We start from the raw sequence: 19,954 nt of genomic DNA on the forward strand, positions 1-19,954 counted from the left end.
CCAAACCCACCCAGGCGGGCGCAGCTCCCCTGGAGCAAACCCGCCGTCTCTCCCAGGGAAATTCGCCCGCGGCCCGGGCTGCCGACTCCAGGCAGCCCCGCGGGTAGGTCTCCACACTGGGCAAGCGCTCGGAAAACCGCCACTGCCCTGCTCCGAACCTCAGGGGCTCGGGCCCCGCAGGCCCTGACGGGGCGGGAAGCGCAGCGGCGGCGGCGGCGCTAGGACCCGGCGGGCGGCGGGCGCGGGCGGCCGCGCATGCGCGGCGGTGTCGGTGTCTCTGGCCGCCGCCGGGCTCGGCGGAGCGCTCCGGGCGGGGGCGGCCGCCGGGACCTTGCCCTCCGCGCCCGCACTGCCGGGCATGGGCTCCGTGCCGCGCTGCCTCGCCCCGTCCCGATGAGTCCTCGGCGGAGCAAGTGAGTGAGGGGGGCGCCCGGGCGGTAAGTGGTCGCTGTCCCCCGGCCGCCCTCCCCGGGGCAGCGCGTCCCTCCCGGGCGGGGAGGGAGCCGGCGCCCCCGGGCCGTGCCTCCGCTGCCCTCAGCCCCGCTCTGCTCCTGGGGCAGCCCGCGGCTTCTCTCCTTCCCACGGTTATGTTATTCTTATTAAAACTCGCCCATCAGTATCTCCGGGAGCGACGGGCGGGACGGGAGAAGAAGGGAGGCTGCCGGGGGTGGGAGACCAGTGGGCGCTGCGGGGGGTCCCCACGGGGCTGGGCCGCTCGCGCCCGGGCGCGGCCGGTCCAGGGCCGCCCCTCGGCTCGGCTCCGCCGCCTCCACCTGCGCGCTGGTTCCTCGGCAAGGGGGACTCGCCCCTCTCCACCCTTTCCCCTGCAGGGCGCTGGCGGCCCGGCCTCGGGAGGGAGGATGTGGTGAGAGGATGGGGCTGTCTCCCGCGGGGGCTCGCCATGGCCAGGGAAGACTCGGTGAAGTGCCTGCGCTGCCTGCTCTACGCCCTCAACCTCCTCTTCTGGGTGAGTGGAGCGACGCGGGCCGGGCCGGGCCGGGCTCGGCTCCTGCCGCCGCCCGAGCAGGTGGCGACCTGACGCGGCGGGTGACGGGCGGCGCGGCAGGCACGGCCGCCCCGGCCGCGGGGCTCCCCGCGCTTGGTGGAGGGCTAGAAGTTGCCCGCCTCGGAGCTCTTGGTGTACGCCCTGTGCCAGGCAGTTCCCATAAGGGAATCCTGATCCCTGGGGGCAAAGAAAAAAAAAGGAAAAGAAGCGTTTGGAAACTAGTGGGAAGTAAAATTAGATTTGGGATTAACCTAGTGTTATAAATACACGTGTGAATCTGTGCACCTATAATATGTACAGAGGGAATAATTCACGGGTGCTGTGGCTTCCTGACTGGATGAGTTTCAGAGCATCCCGTGACCTGAGCTGAACTCCAAGCTCTCACAGGTATCTGAGCAGTCAGCTGCTCTGCAGAGGCCTTGCCCAGAGTCTTTTTTTGTGCTTTCAGTGGCCACATCCTAACTGGCAGGCAAGGCCTGGGGTGATTTATTTCTTTTGTTTTCAGCATTTCAGTCAAAGCTGTATTTATAGCAGCAGGGTTTCTCACTCTTCAGCACAAGTGGGTGTGATCAGCACTTGCTCCTAAAGTTTCACAGCTCTGGACAAACAACACAGTGGAGACTGCTGAGAGTCCTCACTCCCTTGCACCAAATGAAATCTGCTTCACCTGAATAGTGGACGTTTATGCTGGATAAGTGTAAGGGAGCGAAAGGGCACAAGGTGTGACATCCCACAACTGTTCACAATGGCCGAGTCCTGAAGTGCTGTAGACTTGAATGATGCAGGGGTAATACATGGGGTGAGACCAAGCTTAGTTTAAAATGGAATTGAAGTCCCATGATTACTGAAAATTAAGTGGAGATCAGAATATCAACAAGAGAGAAAGCCGCATTTGGTACAGAATGGTACTTTTTATATAATGCAAGTGATCTGAAAATCTGTTAAAGGTATGTATCTTTGTATATTATGTTTAATAGAGGTGAAAAATAAGTTATTTCTGTAGTGCATGTAAGAATAAAGCCCTTTAATAGGAGATGAGGAAATCTTCTTTTAAAAAAGGAATGTGTGTTTGTTTTTCACATCATACATGGTTTTCATTGGATACTGTACAAAATCTAAAATTTTCTTTTAAGATGAAGGTTGCCTGGGTTCAGCTGACCTGAGTTCAACTTTGTATTTTTACACATATGCTGTTAATTGAGTGAATGGACATCCACATGGTTGAAAACATCCTGTCTTGCCGTTTGCCTGTTGCTGCTTTCCTCTGGTTTCTATGATTCCGCCTTGAGCTGTCCTCATCAGTTCCCATTCACACCTTAACTCACCACTGTCTCTGTCCCCTTAAACTTTGCTCTTTTCCCTTGATCTCCATGATCATTGCCTGCTGTATCCCACCAGATTTATTATTCAGCGACAGTTTTTCATAGTTGAAGTAGCCATTTAGGCGGTACCTAGGTTACAAATGAGGTTATACCCTCACACTATGTCAGTTGATCTGTTGTGTGGTGATCGGGGCCTTGATGCTGGAACTGTGTGCTTCATTTCTCAGTCCTGAGATACTTTTTTTTGCATGGGAAAGCCCGTATCTTTGGAGGGAACTAGTGCCTTGTGTTACAGTTCCTCTCTAGGGAGATCAGGGTCTCACCTGTGAGATTTAAATGCATCTGTCCTCTTTGCTCAAATTTTAAGTTCCTTCTATGTCAGATTGCTCCTTCCTACTTTTTTTCATTGTTTTGTTCATGTGTTTCTGTTGTGGACCTCAGGTGTGGAGCTGCACAGCACCTTTGAGCTTGGCAGTGAAACAGCACTAACTACATCTGTAATACAGTGCTGCTGTTAAAACTTTGGCTATTCTTAATTCATGTCTCGATTTGGTTTAAAGCATTCATGGCTAGAAATTATTTCTCATTCTTTAGATTTTATTGTCCTTTAAATAATGATGTCTCAGATCACCCTCAACTAGAGAGTGTGGGTTTTTGTTGTTTGCTTGTTTTTTTTTTTTTTTTCCCTAATCGTATAGGAAAAAGTATCTTTTGAGTCTGTTGTGGTATGAGTATGGTAACTTCTCATGCTTGTCTCCAAACTATAAAAAATGTCTGTAATTAATCTTTATAACTGAGGCCAGGACACTGGAAATTACACCCAAGCAGCTAAGTGACATCTGTATAGTAGTGAAGCATCGAATATGTAATTAAATCATAAATGCCAGTATGGGAGATGACTTGCACCACAGATTTTGCAAAGAATAAAGCTGTGTTCCATAATGTGTATAAAATTAAAGGTGTTGGAACTTAAATGAAAAAATGGCCGGTCTGTTTGGAGTTCTCTGCATTTTACAAAGCAGATGAATGTAACGGTTTGGTTCAAAACAAATAAATAAGCAAAAAAACCCTGAGTCTGCCAGAATTGTGTGGTAAAAAATAGTATGTGTGGTGGGTGGGTATTGCAGTTACATCAGACTTTTTTTTTGAGGAATGTGTGTGTAAAAAAAACAACCAAACAACCAAACCAAACCAACAAAACCACAACACCACCCCCCACCCCCCCTCCAAATAACCCCACCGAACTCTTTCTGCTTCCTATCTGGTCCTGTTCAGATGTGCAAAATACAAATCTGCTACTTGCTGCTTGTAGTAGTGAAATCTGCCATATCTTCTCTGTCAGAGCTTGAATTTTCTCCTGTTGGGCTCAGTGGGAGTTTTGCCACTGCCTTTTCTGTCAGAGCATGACCCATGTGGCAGAGTTTTCTCATGAAAAGTTCCCCAGGCAGTAGGTGCTTACCCACTGGTATGGGCATGGGAGCTGTGATTTTCCCCATATTGCTTCTCTTCCTTCCGTTTGGAAAGCTTTAGCTTGCCTGTTGCTTATGTTATTCTTGGATAAATACCAGCCCAGGTTATGGACTGGATGTCAGGAAGTTTAGATCAGCCCCTGTACAGCCGTGTTCCTCCTGAGCATGGTGGGTTCTGTCCCAGTGCGTAAAGACAAGAGTGATGCCATGATTTCAGGGTCTGTACAGACCTCCCTATTTGGGACGTGTACGTGTGATTCTCTTTAAGCTCGATCTTGGAGGGGTTTTATACTCTCTCATGCTTCCTTCCTTCCCAAGGGCCACTGCCTCCAAATGACTTCAAACCTGTTGATAATGTGCCCAGTGGCTGTGTCAGTTATTAGTGTTTGGCTGAAAACAGTGAGGATGTGCAAACAGCATGTGTTGACTTCTTAAAACCATAGTTTGATTGAGGGCCCTGGTTGGAATAGGGTGATGTTCTCTCTCTGTTTCATTGTGGTGGTTTCCAGCAGTTGGTCTAACCACGTGTTGTGCAAGATTGCTTTCTCCAAGTTGGGAGCTTGAAGCTTTTGAAGGCCTGCCAAAACTGCAAGAGCCAGTAGTCACTGTCTGGTATGGTCTGATTGTCAGCCTCTTAGAAGGGAAGATCTAAATTAAGCTTCAGGCATGTCCTGTGTGCAACTGTCCCAGCATGTGTATGATGGACTCCAGCATTTGTCATTGCCACCCTGGTAAGGGCAGACTAGCGCACGTGAAGCTCCTTAAGAAGATGTTACGCGTAACAGAACTTGGTAATCTGACCATCAGTATTGCTGAAAAACTTAAGATGTGGATGGTTGCTGCAACACGCTGGTGTCTTCATAATTTGGTTGCTATCAGAGCCTGCAGAAGCGGAGAAGTGAGAGAACTTTATCAGTCACTCTGATGCCATACTTAGAGCTTCTCTAGAGCATTGCTCATAAGTGTCCAGCTGTGTGCTGTCTATTTGTAAAGAAACTTTTTTTACTGGGCTGTGATGTGGAATGGTGATGTACCTGTGTGTGTGTGAGAGACAGGCAGTGTTGTTTGTTATGCTTTTTGTCATTTTCGGCCTGAAAGCTACTTAGCTGTAAATAATTCATAAGCAAGCCCAGGGCTCTGTGTTAGTGCTTCATCCCGTTTTGATAATGGACCAATAAATGTACTGCCTTTACTGCTCCAAAACCACTGGTTTCGTAGATGTGAATGGATTGGCACTTTTGGAGCTGCAACTTGCAGCAGATCTTGAAAGATTTTCTTCTGAGGTAGGAATAAATCTGTTGTCAGTACTCTAATTGTTGTTGATTAAGTGACTGAATATGGTAATAGACCTGATGGTACCCTCCTGGAAGGTATCATCAGGTCAATTGAATCATGCATCTGACTGCAAGATGTCTCTTTCAGAGCAGTGGGATTTGCAGTTTCAGGACCTCCTCTATCTTCTAATTTCATAAAGGTTTTTATGACAGTGCCCTGGACAAGCAATATCCTTCAGACTAAATCCTGCAGTTAACTTCTGTTTTCATTCTTCTGCCATCCTCATGTATAAATGAGCATCTCTTCTTAAAGGAATTTATGAGACTGTGGTGGTTTGACCTTGGCTAAATGCCAGGTACCCACCAAGTCGCTCTATCACTTCCCCCCCCTTTCCCCTTTTTTTCTCAATAGGGCAAAGAAGGGAAAGAAAATAAGATAGGAAAACAAAACAACCCTTGTGGGTAAAACAACAGCAGTTTTAATATAAGCAAAGCGAAGCAAAGGTCCGCGCGCGGAAGCAAAAAAAGAAAACAGATTTATTCTCTACTCCCATTAACAGGCGATGTTGGGCCTTCTCAGGAAGCAGGGCTCCGATACCCGTAGTGGTTGCCTCGGAGGACCAAGGGTGACCCCACCCCCTTCCTCCTTTCTCCCAGCTTTATACTGAGCAGACGTCATATGGTATGGAATATCCCTTTGGTCAGTTCGGGTCAGCTGTCCTGGTTGTGTCCCCTCCCAAGATCTTGCCCACCCTGTCCCACTGTGGGGGGGGAAATGTCAGAAAGAGCCTTGGTGCTGTGTAAGCACTACTCAGCAGTAGCCACAACACCAGTGTGCTATCAACACCCTGCCAGCTCCCAGCATAAAACACAGCACCATGAGGGCTGCTATAGGGGAAAACCAATTCTGGCTCAGCCAGACCCGATACAGAGACTAAGACCCAAATTGATTTCTACAGGTTTCTCATCTTACACTCTGTAACACTGCTATTTGCAGCATATTACATTCTGGACAGCCTAATAAATAGAAGAGACCTCCAAAATGCATGATTGGATGTTTTGTAGTCAAGACTTAATGCACTAAGCAGATTATCTTAGTGGTGCTTAAGAGAAGACATGCTTCTACCTCTTCCTATTTCTCTGTTCTTAGTGGCAATGCTGATCTTCATTGTCTCTAGATAGCATATGTCAGGACTTGGAGAAATTTAGTTTTGATAGTTCTAAAAACATATTTATGCAGTTTATGAGACTATGGAGTCTTTCCTTCCAGTGGGGCATTTCTGTATCAGCAAACTCCTGACACTGTTCCAGCTCAGTAGCAGTCATGGATGTAACATGAGCATCTTCATTCATTTTGAACACTGTATAACTTGTCCTCACAGAAATCCTCCTCATCAGATTTTGTGATCTTGTCATTATTCATCTGTACTTTGCTGCGGTCTCTTTCACAATTAAACCACCTTGCAAGTGTTTGTGCGAGGGAGACGTTCAGTTGCAGAACATGGCCAGATGGTAATAATGGCACAGGCATAACAAGGGGGCTCCTAGGGGTTGGGATAGTAGATGCAAGTAAAATCAGCACAATTTTTTGCCAATTTTCTCGTTTAAAAAAAAAAAAAAACCAAAATATCGCTAACATGGAGGAAAAAGTCTGTATAGACTTTCTGTCTTGAGAAAACTGCCAGCTTTTCTTTTTTTTTTTTTTTTTTTCTTCCCCTGGTGAGTTTATAAAGTGGAAAGGAGGAGCAGCTGCTGTTGTGTTGCTTGTAATTGAGGATGACTGTACTGTAGTGGCTTGGGCAAATCAAGGTTGTAAGTTGCAGATGACACTGTCATAGGTGGTAAGGATCCCTTAACGGTTGATTAATAGTGTCAGTGGATGTTTGAGCCAAGCCAGGAATGTTGCCACATCCTTTACATTGTGAGATTTTTCTGCTTGGGGCTATGCTGTTTCTGTTGAGCAGTGCCTAAGGTTTCCTTCACATATGTAGCAGTGCCATCTAATTTTGACTGTGTGGTTGCAGCCAATAAACTCTCCTGGCAGACAGTGGAAATGGTTTTGCATCTATCTTGAATTTCTGCTCGTGAACAAAAAAATCACGTAAAATAACAGGAGCAAGCTTCAAGTTACTTTCCATTTTGTTTTGAATACTTTGCATGCTTAAATCTTCTAGTTTTGGCTATGTGTACACCTGACAACTCAGCCCAAGGGAGTATTAGCGTTGTGCAAGGAAGCACTAAGGGTGGTTGGAAGCAGTGGTATTGTGTTTTGTTCTTTTTCCAACCTCAAATGTATGTGTTGTATCTTGTAATTTTTTTGTTTCATTTTTCAAGTCTACTGTGACATGAGAAAGAAATCAGTCTATCCTCCCTTCCCTGGAACGACATTCTGCATAGAGGTTGTATTTCTGCTGCTTTCCAGCTTCCACTCACATCAGTGGGATTTGTAGATACTTGGAACGAATAGAGTTAGGGTCAAGTTTTTAAGGCATTTAAAAGTGACTAGTAATACCCATTGGAATGAATGCTGCCTGGCTGGGTATGTATAGCAGTGTAAACATGGGGTTCATTCTAGGCTAATATACTCTGATTTTAGAGACTGCGGTGTAGACGTGCATAATTGAAACCTGATTTTCTTAGCATTCTTTTATAAAGAAAATACCTAAAAGCCATGCATGAATAACTCCAGCTTCTGTGGGAATACAGTGTCTTTTAAAGGAATGCACTCAGCAGAGCAAGCTATAGAAGGAGTTTTAAAGGACCAGAAATACTTTTAATTCTGCTCTTTGAGAAATCTTTTCCTTTTTGGTGTCTTTAGGCTGCATTATTTATATAACATTATTACATTACCAGACCATGTCCTAACAAAGTAGAGTTCAGCCATAAGTCAACTTTGTATCTGCTTCTATATAACCCTTTATCCCATGTGCATCTTCGTAAGTGACATGGCTCACCCCATGTGACGTGTCAACAGTGAAGTGGTAGGTGATTGTCTGTGAAATGGTTCTGAAAAAGAGAGTGAATTGATGTGATGATGGAAAGGAAAAGATAAGACCCATCCTAATGTTAGAAATAACATTAATATGCTTAACTAACATTCAGAAATCAGTGAGACCACAAACATTTTTGGGGTAATCCTCATGATTAACTGTGTGGAGCTCACTGCACCTATCTTGAGGATAAACCTGTGCTGACTGGATTTGAACCAGTAGCTCAAGGGGAACTGGTCATACCAGTAAGCCATGATCTCTAGCAAAACTGGGAAGGTCCACCTGGCCTTGCATTTTTTTTCTTTAAATTCACATCTCTTTCTGTAGAAGATAAGTACCCAGTTATTCACAAATCTTCAGGCGCTGCTTCTGTACCTTGAAGATCTTCCATCATATCAAGAGTCTGTGGTAGACACTAGGCAAGGGGTCATAGGAATAATAAAGATTTTTTAATCTCTTGTAGCTGTTTCCCAAGGTAAATTTCATGTGATTTTATAGGAATGTGTGATTTAATTAAAAATGCAGGCTTATTTTAGTAATCTTCATGTGCTCATAGGTGTTCATGTGTAAAACAGGAAAGTGGTGTAGCCACAATGAGCTGATATGTAGGTCCTGTGACCACAGGAAATACATACCCTTTTCTCATATCAGTCTTCCAGTTATATGCCCTGGGTTTAAAAATAATTTGCCTGCCATCTGTGAGGTTGACTACTGCCTGTGAACAAAAGCAAGGTCTTACAGAAACAGAATGAAGGGTATATTGTGTATATGTGAAAATATATCGTATTGACGGTGGTGTGTGCCTTGTGATACGGATCTGGACACTTGGGCTCTGAGCATTGCCACAAATTACCCACCATCAGCAGCGCATGCATTGCCTCCCCAAAGGCAAGAGGTCCCCTGACAGTGAGATGCTTACTTTTGAGGGAAGAGTGTCACAAATCATCTCTTAGCAAGAAATGCAGTGCTTATGTAGTCACAGAGAGGATGGATGCAGAAATATATGCACTTTTGTATCCCTCTTTGCTTCTAATGTACTGTTGTGCTACACAGCCCAGAAGCTGGTATGTGGCTCTGACACTCAGTAGAACTGGCTGATAGATGAGCTGTACCTCAACCCGTTTGCATATTTGGGCTCTTTGTTCTTTATGCTGTGCTGCTATATGACTGAAAAACTTGCTTGCATCCTACAGGAGGGTAATCTGTTAGCAGCCTGTCAGTGCTCCAGCAGTTGCCTCTTCACGAAGTGTGGAAGTCCAGCCCATGCCAAACCCTGAGCAGGTTGTTAACTCACTGTTGCAGCTGTGCAAGCAAACCCAGATTCAAAGTGCAAAGAAGTACATGCTTCAGCTGTTTGCAGGTGGGAGGGGACCAAGGCATAACCTTGTGTAGGAAGCTTAGCTAAAACTAAATGTTGGCATGTCTGTAGAATAAAAGATGCCTTAGTGGGGAATAGGGGAATTTCCTTTTTTATAGGCCACCCTTCTTTCTCTAAACATTTAAATGCTTTTTCTAGGTAACACAGAAAAACAAGATCTCTTGCCCTGCTCTCCCCTGCCCTTACATCCCTTCATCCTAAAAAAATGTAGTCCTCTGTTTATCCAGGGACCTGAGTCATCTGTGTTTGTTCAATGATCTGAATATTGAACCTAATTGTGAAAATCCAGTGAAAGCATTGCAGCATGCTCTGTTCATGACCTTGTAGTGATTTATCCTCCCCTGCCTTTGGTAAGTCACAGTTCAGGTTACCCGAATCAATTTTAAGTGGAAAATTTTGTCAAGGTTTATTTCTTTACTAAAATTAAAGGACATATTCTGATGAATGTTGTCCTATCTTGAAAGTAATTTTGTTGGAGCTGGAAACCTTTTTCTGCAAAGTCAATTGCTCTGTAGTGTTGCTAGTCAGCATTTTGTACGGGTACTGGAGCATGGCCTGAAGTTGTTTACCTCATCTGTTAGAATAAAAAGAACAGTGTATGATTTTTAATATGGAAGATACTTTTAATATTTACTCCAATTTAATAATGAAAAAAAACCCCTCTTAAATTTGAACACAGCAAATTCCATTGTCAAAAATTAAGGTGTTAGAATGCTTGAATAAAAAAAAATGATGAAAGAACGAAAACAGGTGTGCACATAGTGACAGCAATTGGGCTTACTCCCTCAAAGACAGAAATCCATGTTCATTTATTAATTGAAAATGCAGATTTATTTTCCAGTTTAGGTATGGCCTCAAAGACATTGTGAGTAGGACTGTCACAGTAAGGGCTTAAAATATATACTTCATGAATAAAAGATGATTTGATATTTTCATTTTGATGCATAATTTATGTAAAAGAGTTCCAAAGACAATTTAAACTATTCTTGGAAATGACCACTCCTAATAGTTTGAGTCCATTGTTGGATATTGTAATTCAGTTGTCTGAGAAAGCTCTAGTAGCTTTAAGAACTTTGTTATAACTTAGTTTGGAAATTTAGTATATTATTGTGTGATCTGCATATTGCTTGTATATAAAAATATAATTTATTACCTTTGTTTAATCAGTGTGAAAATATATTTAAAATAGAGTATGACAGCAGGCAGTTTTGTAAACTCTTCAGTGTCATGTTGATGGCTATCTATATAACATACTGTGACAGTTGAGAATGAACCCCATAGTGACTTGTTCAGTCAGCTGCAACAAATAAACATGTTTTACTGCCTACAATCATGTTATGTTTACAGCACAGCAGACTGGCTGTCATCAGAGAAGCTTGGATGGAAACTTTTTGGTGAAATGATGTAACTGCTGTTGTGGTGAGAATTATCTTGGTAGTTTTATTTTATATGAAGTTGTGTCCTTTCATCTGATTGCTTGATACAGATTTCTAACTGTATTTTACATCTAAATTAGTTACAAAACAATGGCTGAAGTAGGGGCTGCCAGTTTTTTAAGGCTGCCTTTTTTTCCGTCCTCCAAATGAACCAAGAAAAACTGTAATCAGGACCTTGCCCCTGCCCATGACTCCTTGAAAATCACGTGGCAGTGAACTGCAGCGGTGTGACTGCAGTTCTTTGATGCTAGGTTTGGATGCACACCAAGGTTTTCGGGGAGGTTGTTATTGTTCCTGCCTACTGAGCTCATGGGCTGAGTTATACCGCTGGAGTTAGCTTAATTCCTGTGCTGCTGGTGAGGTTCTGCCTCTGCCGTAGGTGGTGTGAAGTGGTGGGTGCCTGGAGCCTCCTTGATGTCAGTTGGCACTTGAGGATGTTTAGCACTCTTACAGGGCAGCACATACAGATGTTGAGTCATAAGCAGGAGGCTGTGGAGGTCTGGTGAGTGTGTGTTGTGTTCTCCTTGTGATTCCCCAGTGGCTGTGGAGCAGGTGAGCAAGTCAGTTGATCAGGGTGTGAGTTAATGTTTGATAATCTTTTGTCACTAAACATCAGTCATTATTACGCAGGGCAGTCTGGTGTTGCAAACGCATCTTTTATCCTGTGGGGTGTTTCTGCCCAGAGGCTCACTTTTTTCTGATCAGAAGGGATACCAGTGCTTCCCTTTGCTAGTGAAGAGCTACCAAGCATTTGCTGGGTTATGTGCAGTAAAATATACCTTTTGTAATCAACCTATTGCTGAATTGCTTTTTCAAGTTATTGCGATTTGCTCTTCCATGGGCCTCTTTGTTCAAGAGGAGCTTCTTGAGTATTTGCCTATTTTTCTTCTGAGCCATGTCTTTATGCTGCCCCTGTTTGACAGTGTTACTGACTTCCGTGGATGTGAATCCATTGTGTCACAGCACTCTGTCTTTCAGGTCATTTGGAGTAATAATTCACTTTGGACTTTCTTCAAAATAAGGTGCCTCCCAAGAAATTTCACTGCCTGGCAGCAGGGTGTTGCACAGGTAATCTGTGTGTAACACCTGTGTAGCAGTGAGGTAAGGCATTGTGTGTATACGTTTTCAGAGTAATGCTGAGCTAGCTCTTGCATTGATATTGTATGTGAATTGTAAGCGTAGCAGAAGACAGTAACACCTGAAGGAGTTAATGGTGGTGAGATCATTCAGGATAGGTGAGCAGGTGAGCTGTAGCCTGGCTATCAGGGGTTACAGAGGGAATTTTCTTGCATGTAATTTAACGTCCAGCCAGAAACAGTAGGAATTGGCTGTTAGCTATTTAACAGTGAAGGAGAACAGCCAGGGGGACCTAAATGGCTAAAAGCTTTTTGAATGAAGTGAGAGACCTTTCATAGAGAGCTTGTTCTTATGAACTGAAATAGTGTTCATGTAGTTACATTACTGGTGAAGGTTATGTTTCCTAGGTGAAGGGAAGCAGTCCTTTTCTTCCAGCTGCTGTTCGTGGTAAGTGAAAACAGTCATGTTCCATGATATGGTCATTAAATGTTTCTGTAGAAGTCATGTGGCCCATGTGTTGGCCACAGCTTGGAGATGTATCTGCCTGGACTTTCCCCTTGCTGATTTTATGTGGGTAAAAATACATATCTCAGTAGAGAAAACTCAACTTTGGCAGACAGCAGAAGTAAAACTTGTCCTTCCTGATTTGCCTTTGTAGGCGAGTCTTGTAGCTAACTGAATGATTCTCTCAGTGGCAGGACTCTGCTCATATCTTTTGGTCTCTAGGAAGTCCTTTCTGTCCCCTCTGCCTTTTAGGTGGTTGCTCTGTGATCTCTGTTGTCTCTGAATAACCTGCAGGCTTCAGTTCTTGTGATGACTCTTCTGCCTGCCAAATCTTACCTCTGCTGAAGAAGTGATCTCTTGCCTTCTTCCAAGGAATCCACCTTGTCTCATTGCTGCATGGGAATGTATCACTGCATGCTGAAGGAAGATGAGCGCAGCCTGCAAGTTCCTAATGGAGAGCAGCGGCTAGGCAGTCTGCCAGTCTGGTATGGGTGGAAGAATATTATCTAGCAAGTGAACATTTTTCTGGTACAGTTTTTGTAGCAGAACCATCTTATTAAAAGTTGCTGAGGAGTGTGGTTTTGATGGACTTCTCATTCCTAAGCACCACTGCTGTAAAGCAAAGTAACCAAATGTGTCTTAAATGTTTTGCTATAAACAGGGTGGAAGTGCAAGCTAACGCTTTCTTTGTGTGTATCAGCAGGCTTTGCAGGGAGATGTGGAGGGCTGAAAATGTTTTCTGTTGCTTTTTGACCATAAAAAAGTAGGCTGTCTGCTTGTAGTCTTTTTTACCTCTCTTTGTGTTAGAAACATGTTTTTTATTAGTTGTGTGGCATATTTGCCTGATGCTTTCTTCTAAGGAGGTAGCTGTTGTTGAGTTTATCTAGGAGGAGATTCTAGTCATCTTCTTTTCCTTGCTCCTGCAGCTTCCTGTAAATAACACAACACAAAATGCTTTTTACTCCTACTCTTCCACCAGCCAAAATGGATCCCACAGAGCGTAAAGGACATGCATCTACATAGTAGACTTGTAGCATGCACTAGCTTTCAGGACTATGCTTGCAGCATGTCAAACGCCCAGGGCTCTTGCTGGCATCACCCAGAACCAAGGCAGTGACTGTATTTTGTGCATCAGTTTTAAAAAGCAGGAGAAAGCTGTGGGGTAGCCACTGGGACTTCGTGTGAAATTTTAAAGGCAGAAGTAGCCTGCTGTGGATGTGCCGCAGGCAAAGGAGCCAGTAAGGACACAGAGTGACTTCTCTTACATGTTAGGTTTGAACCAGTTAACTTGTTCTTCATAACAACTTTGGGGAAATATGAGGGCGTGTGGGAAGCGAGCTGTTGAAGGCAGTGGAAGATTAGCACTTCTCGCTGATTTAAGAAGCTGTTAGTATAATGCTGAGGTTTCCTGGCAATACATCTATACAATGCATGAAAACAGTAGTATTCAGGAGAGCCAGCATGCTTAAGTCTCCCTCCCTCAGCTAGACAGTGGTGCTTCTGAAGTCCTGAGTCTGCCAGGTTCGGCCCCTGAGCTGTGGTTCAGGCTTAGGTGCCCATGTGAGATTGATATTCCAAAATTCGCCTTTGGATGTAATAAACTGGCTGAATTCCCTGAAATGGTTTGAGAAGTAAGCAGTGGCATTAGTAACCTTAACTTTGCTCCGTTTTGAGAAAAGCTCAGTGTTCCCACCTCTCCTTGAAGGAGTTTATAGCTGCACCTCTCACCTTCTGTTTGGGGAGCAGTGCTCTGTCTGTCCCATGCGTGCAGGAGGAGATGGATTGCTCCTGGGGCCGGAGAGCATGCACGAAGGTGGGGATGGCTGCAGCTGTTATGTGAGCCCTCCTCCTGGAGGAGGGCATACCGACTTACCTAGCCCAGTGCAAAATGCATTGACATGTGCTGTGAAGAGTGCCTTTTCCTCTAGCAGTACCTGTGCTACAGCAGCAGAAGAGCTGATGCTGTCACCACCATGTGGCGGGTATGTTCTCACCACATCGTTTGGATTTGGCTTCTCAAGAAAATCGGAGGCCACAGCTTCTATTGGTAGATCCCAGGTGTGCTGGAGTGCATGATGGCATCAGGTGACAAAAATCCAGGTCTGCTGAGGTGGTGACTTTATCTGAATGAGCGAGAGAATCGTATTCTTCTAAATTTAACTCCAAGATAAATCCCTCCTTTGCGTTGGTGTATCAGTACCATTGTATCCCATATAGGGCATCAGATTATTCTTCAGTGGCTGTGTACCTGAGGATGGCCTCATGGTTTCATACAGACTGGTGGATATCACATATGAGCCCTGAAAGAGTTGCTGATTTTAGCAGCATAAACCCTCCCTGTTGTTTCTGTGGTACGTTGTGCAGTGGTGGGACTTGAGCCATCAATGGCATCACTGGTGGAAGAGAAGGTATGCCAGGCATTAATTGTGCATACTGGAAGAGAAGATTATTAACACTGGCTCCATAAATGCTTGGGCAACAAACCAACTCTAAGCATATAGAAGTACGGTTCTGGGGACAGTATGCTGTTCGGATAAATGAGTGCATGAAAGATGTTACTGATGATTGATCCTCTTCTTAAATTATGAATGATCTTGCAAATTTTTTTTAAACGCATGATAAATAACTTCATCTTTTCTTTTTAGTTGATGTCCATCAGCATATTAGGTGTTTCTGCTTGGATGAGAGATTACCTGAATAATGTTCTCACTTTAACCGCAGAAACGAGGTAAAGCCTTCTTTAAACCTATTAATCTGTGTGGGTGACTGATTGCAGTATATGTTGTTCATTCTGTATGGCAGGTTTCCTAATTAGGACTTTCGGCATTAAGAAGCCTTCAGTTGAGCTAATTATTGTTTTGTTGAAAGGTGTATTTTTGTCACTATTTCTGGCATTGGTTGAAATTAGAGAAAGGGAAAAGATGAATTCAATCTTGTTTTATTCCTGTGCCTTTTTCTTCTAACAGGGATCAATTTTTGGCCCTTTGCCAACATGTAGCCATATTATATTACTGTTTAGTTTTGAATACTTTAATCAGTCCAGAGATTTAGTAATGCCATTAGTTTTATTACAGCAGTGTTTATGAGCCCTAGTGATGGAACAGGGCCTCATTGTGCTACATACTGTACAGGGCAGGAAGATCACCTTTGCTCCAAAGAGATTTTGGATGATGCATTACTTTCTGGTACCTGAATGCAGCATTTGACTTTAAGAGCACGTAGAAGAGATTTCTGTGAAATGTGTAAGGCACTGGAAAAAACTCGTCTGCTAATCCATCGTTTTCATTTTAATGGCTGTATTACATTTTTCTTCTGTATCATTTTTGTGCGATTATCCTTTTTTTGATTATGGTTCTGATTGGTTTTAGGGTGGAGGAGGCTGTCATTTTGACTTACTTTCCTGTGGTCCACCCAGTCATGATTGCAGTCTGCTGTTTCCTCATCATAGTTGGAATGCTGGGCTACTGTGGAACAGTGAAAAGAAATCTGTTGCTCCTTGTCTGGGTACGTTTCATAACCTCTAAAACCAGCTAACTTCTGCTTCATTTCAACATTGTAAGAAAAGTTTTGATCCACAAGCACTAGATAAATACTGATTATTTTTTATTACATTGTTGAGTTATATTGGTGAGGAATTGTAATTGCAAAGCACACAGTAGGAAAGACTTTATTGCCTAGACTGCATTATGCTGTGACTGAAAGACAAGCAGTGTCTCATTTGCAAAAATCCACTTTATTTAGTAGAGAAGTTGCTGAAGGGAAAAATAACTCAAACTCTTAAGTACTAATAATTATAGTAACGTGAGTCTGAGTGCTCTGAAATAAACCCTTATGCTACCCTTTTGACTCTTGGCTGCGCAGTAGCTAAATAACCTAGACTTTGCTTTATCCTCACAGTTGATTGTGTGCGTAAAGTAACAGCATTTGTAGCTGATGAAAGTTAATTCTGAGGGTATTCAGAAGCTTTGCCTTCTCTTGCGTAGCTGTGAAATTTTGCAGTTGCATTTGGTTGTGAGCAAGTTTAAAAATAAATTCCAAGTACCTAGCTTTTTCCTTTGTTTGGAGGCTACATAACTGAGCCAACAGCAGCTGAAAAGCAATAGCCTCTCCTGGACAAGGCTTGATGTACAATTTAATTGTGATGAGACTTTGTCTGTTAAGGAAGCCAAATGCCTTTTTCTTCATTTGGAAGTCAGCGATTTTGAGGACAATAAAAAAACCCAACCAACCAAAAAACCCCACCCCAAAACCAAAAAGCCCATCTAACTTGCACAATTTTTAAAGGTTTAGAGTTTAAGAATACTTAGACCACTGGCAACACTGAGATCAAAGAGTGCCATGTACCAGTATATTTCTGTCCTGGTTTTGGCTGAGATAGGGCTAATTTTCCTTCTTAGCAGCTAGAACAGTGCTTTGTTTTGGATTCAGTATGGGATTTGCTATGAAAAGAATGTTGATAATACACTGACGTTTTTAGTTGTTGCTAAGAAATTAAGGATTTTTCAGCTTCCCGTGTCCTGCTAGTGTGCAGGTGTGCAAGAAGCTGGGAGGGAGCAGAGCCAAAGCAATGGACCCAAACTGGCAAATGGAATATTCCATATCGTGTAACGTTATGCTCAGTATACAGGTGAAGGTTGGCCAAGGAGTTGGGGCTGTCTGTCTTCCGGGATTGCGGTTTTGGGTTTTTCTCTCCGAGATCAGTAGCCGGGCGTGGGCTGTGCATTGGTCGGCGGGTGGTGAGCAGTCGCATTGCGCATCACTCATTTGTATATTCTATTCCTGCTACTATTATTATCATTAGTATTTCAATTTATATTTGATTTCAAATATTGAATTGTTTTTATCTTGATCTACGAGTGTCCTTATCCTTACTCTTTCAGTTCTTTCCCCTATCCCCTGGGGCAGGGGAGGGTGGGTTGACCAGCTGTATGGTGTTTGTCTGCTGGCCAGGTTTAAACCATGACAGCTTCTTAGAAGTCTAGCTGGTAGCCCTTTGCAGAGCTGGGCGTTGTCTTTTAACATGAGGAGAATAAGGATTCTAAGCAGTCTGTAAGCCTGAGAGAGTGGGAGCCGTGGATGTGTAAGGTGTATCAGACTTGACTACCGTGATTGCAGTAGGAGAAAGTGGACAGGTAAAATCCTTCAGCTCTTGAAAATATCCAGGAGTCTCACACAAGTAGAGTTGGGCTCCTGCTGTTTTTTCACTGTAGTGTGTGTTGAGTTCTCCCAAGTGCATATGCTTGCATTTTTCTTGTGGATCTGTGCGGGCTTAAGTACATGATACCTGGACCTCACAAATTTTGCACAGAATGACCAAAAAAAGGAGTGAGAGGTTGGCTGAGATTTATGCAACCTTTGCTTTTCTCTAATAGGAAATATTCTAACTGCAGCTAAAACAGTTGAGAAATTGTACTGAGGTTTTGTATTAAAATGTCTTTGTTTTGTTAGAGAGGGTTGGAGTAAGCTTTATTTGAGATTTCCAGCTGAAGGTCTGCAGCAGAAGTGTTCCTCAGTTGGAAGAGGACAAATGCTGTTTATCCTTTTGGATATTTTGTTAAACCTGAATAGAATATGAATATTGTTGTTTCAAACCTATATAGTTAGGAAAAACTCTCATTTAAATCTGAATACTTCATAGTAATAGTAATGCATTTTTTACTTCTAGATCTTAACCTTGCAATATTAAAGTCAATGGGAACAAGTTCTAAGATATTACTTAGTTAAGAGCACTTGCATTTTAAAAATAATGGATTAATGTAATTTCATACCATATAATTATTTATCTAGTAATCTTTCTTACATACCTTAAAAGGACTTTGCACATATTTTTGTTTTATATAAATAATGAAAGTATTAAAAGAAAGCGAACTTATTAACCCTTAGTTTTTATGGTAAGGTTATAAGATTATTTTCATAAAGTGTTTTTTATAATGGTGATAGTTTTTAATGTGAATTAAAAATAATTAAAAGGCAAAAGTAACTACATGATGTAGACCAATGCTACATAGTATCTGGGAAAAAAGTTACTGGTTTTGGTATAAGCCTTTAAAAAAAATCTGAACTAATTCAAAAGAAAATGCACTTAAAACTGGTTTTGGCCTTCAGTTTATTTAAACTGCCAGTGAAAAGAAGACATCATTTATAGTTTTCAATGCCATCTGGAAATAAATTAATTTAAAGTGTGTTTAGGCAGTCAAATTATACTAAATCAAAGCAAGACATTTCTATGATTTTATGTTGCAATATTTCATTTTCAGGAGCCTGAGAATTTGCTTGTTGCTAAGCAAACTGATAAGCAGAACTGAATGATATCTTCCTAAGTATGTCATTGTCTTTGATTAATTGTTAAATGAATGCAATCGTGTTATACCACAGAAGCATGCAGACGTAAGTCAATGCTTCATTCATCAGGCTAATCAGAAAAGTGATGGATCAACAAAATGAGCTTTTGTACAACCAGATGAACTAAAAGAAAAGAACCTTCATGTAAAACATTAACAACCTCTTCAATCATGCTTTTAATCTTCTTTTTGAAATACATGAACAGCCATAATGATGACATGCAGAGATATTTGGATACAAATCTTGACGTTCCTGGCAGCATGCTAATTTCTAGTGCTAATGTTGTTTATTGAACTGGATTTTTGGAAAATCTAATAAAGCATAAGGACCATAAAGTATATATATTATGCTGTTAGATATTTTTAATACATAATTATTTTAATTTGTTTTTGAAATTTTACCTTGCAATTAAATGCTTGAAACCTTCCCAGCTTCACATGAGGCATAAATGTAAATTGAACTACAGCTTAATAATAAGGAAATATAATACCTCAGTCTTCTGAGGTGCACGCTCTGAATTATTTGTAGAACTGGCATCTTAAAGCTATTTGATTTTAATTGCTCCAAGAATATGTAGTCCTGAAGTCTAGTTGGTATAAAGAGCCCATGTGTACCTTAAGTGTCTATAATATAATTTTGTTGTGTGTCGTGAAAGACCAATGTTGTCATGTAGAAGTGGCTGTGATGCCAGCCTAAACTGGAAGATCTAGACTTCTCCAAGTCACTGACCTGAAGGTATAAAAAGTCCAAAGGTGAGAAACTAGAGTCCAGGTTTTATGGTGCTTCTTACAGTTTTTCAAATGAGATTCTTTAAATTATTGTTTTTCAAATCCAGAACCATCCTTTACCTCTTCTCTTCTGAGGCTCTGTACGTTTTGGATTGGTTTTGAAGTCTGTTGTGCACGTAGCCTAACTGGAAAAAAAAAAAAAAAGAACCACCAAAACAAACTCTACACATATATATATCCTTTAAGAATAATAACCTAAAGGGGATGTGACTTTTTTTTTTTTAAAGTTCTTGTTTTATTAAAACAACAAGAGTAAACTCTGTTGCTTGACAAGAAGAGCTTCATGAAAATCCCACTGAAAAATATTTTCCTGGCTGGAGTTTTCATTGCAAATCCTGGCATTTATAACTGTGAGTTTTCTGTAATTA

General features: G+C 42.4%; 1 protein-coding gene across 4 annotated transcripts in view; it reads left to right on the forward strand.

Annotated features, from left to right (window-relative positions):
- The first annotated feature begins 249 nt into the window (after positions 1-249).
- The window catches only part of TSPAN12 (tetraspanin 12), a 46,957-nt gene continuing 27,252 nt past the window's right edge, over positions 250-19,954 (forward strand). For 2 of the 4 annotated variants that reach the window (XM_074870188.1, XM_074870191.1), the window contains exons 1-4: positions 250-413; positions 831-967; positions 15,102-15,184; positions 15,825-15,960. In XM_074870188.1, coding sequence (XP_074726289.1) covers positions 902-967; positions 15,102-15,184; positions 15,825-15,960 — 285 coding nt within the window. In that variant the 5' untranslated portion in view covers positions 250-413; positions 831-901. Of the gene's footprint in view, positions 438-830; positions 968-12,436; positions 12,942-15,101; positions 15,185-15,824; positions 15,961-19,954 lie in introns of those variants that run through there. The other 2 variants (XM_074870189.1, XM_074870190.1) reach the window with 2 other exon arrangements.

Source organism: Strix uralensis, chromosome 5 (assembly GCF_047716275.1).
Source record: "Strix uralensis isolate ZFMK-TIS-50842 chromosome 5, bStrUra1, whole genome shotgun sequence".
Lineage (NCBI taxonomy): Eukaryota > Metazoa > Chordata > Aves > Strigiformes > Strigidae > Strix > Strix uralensis.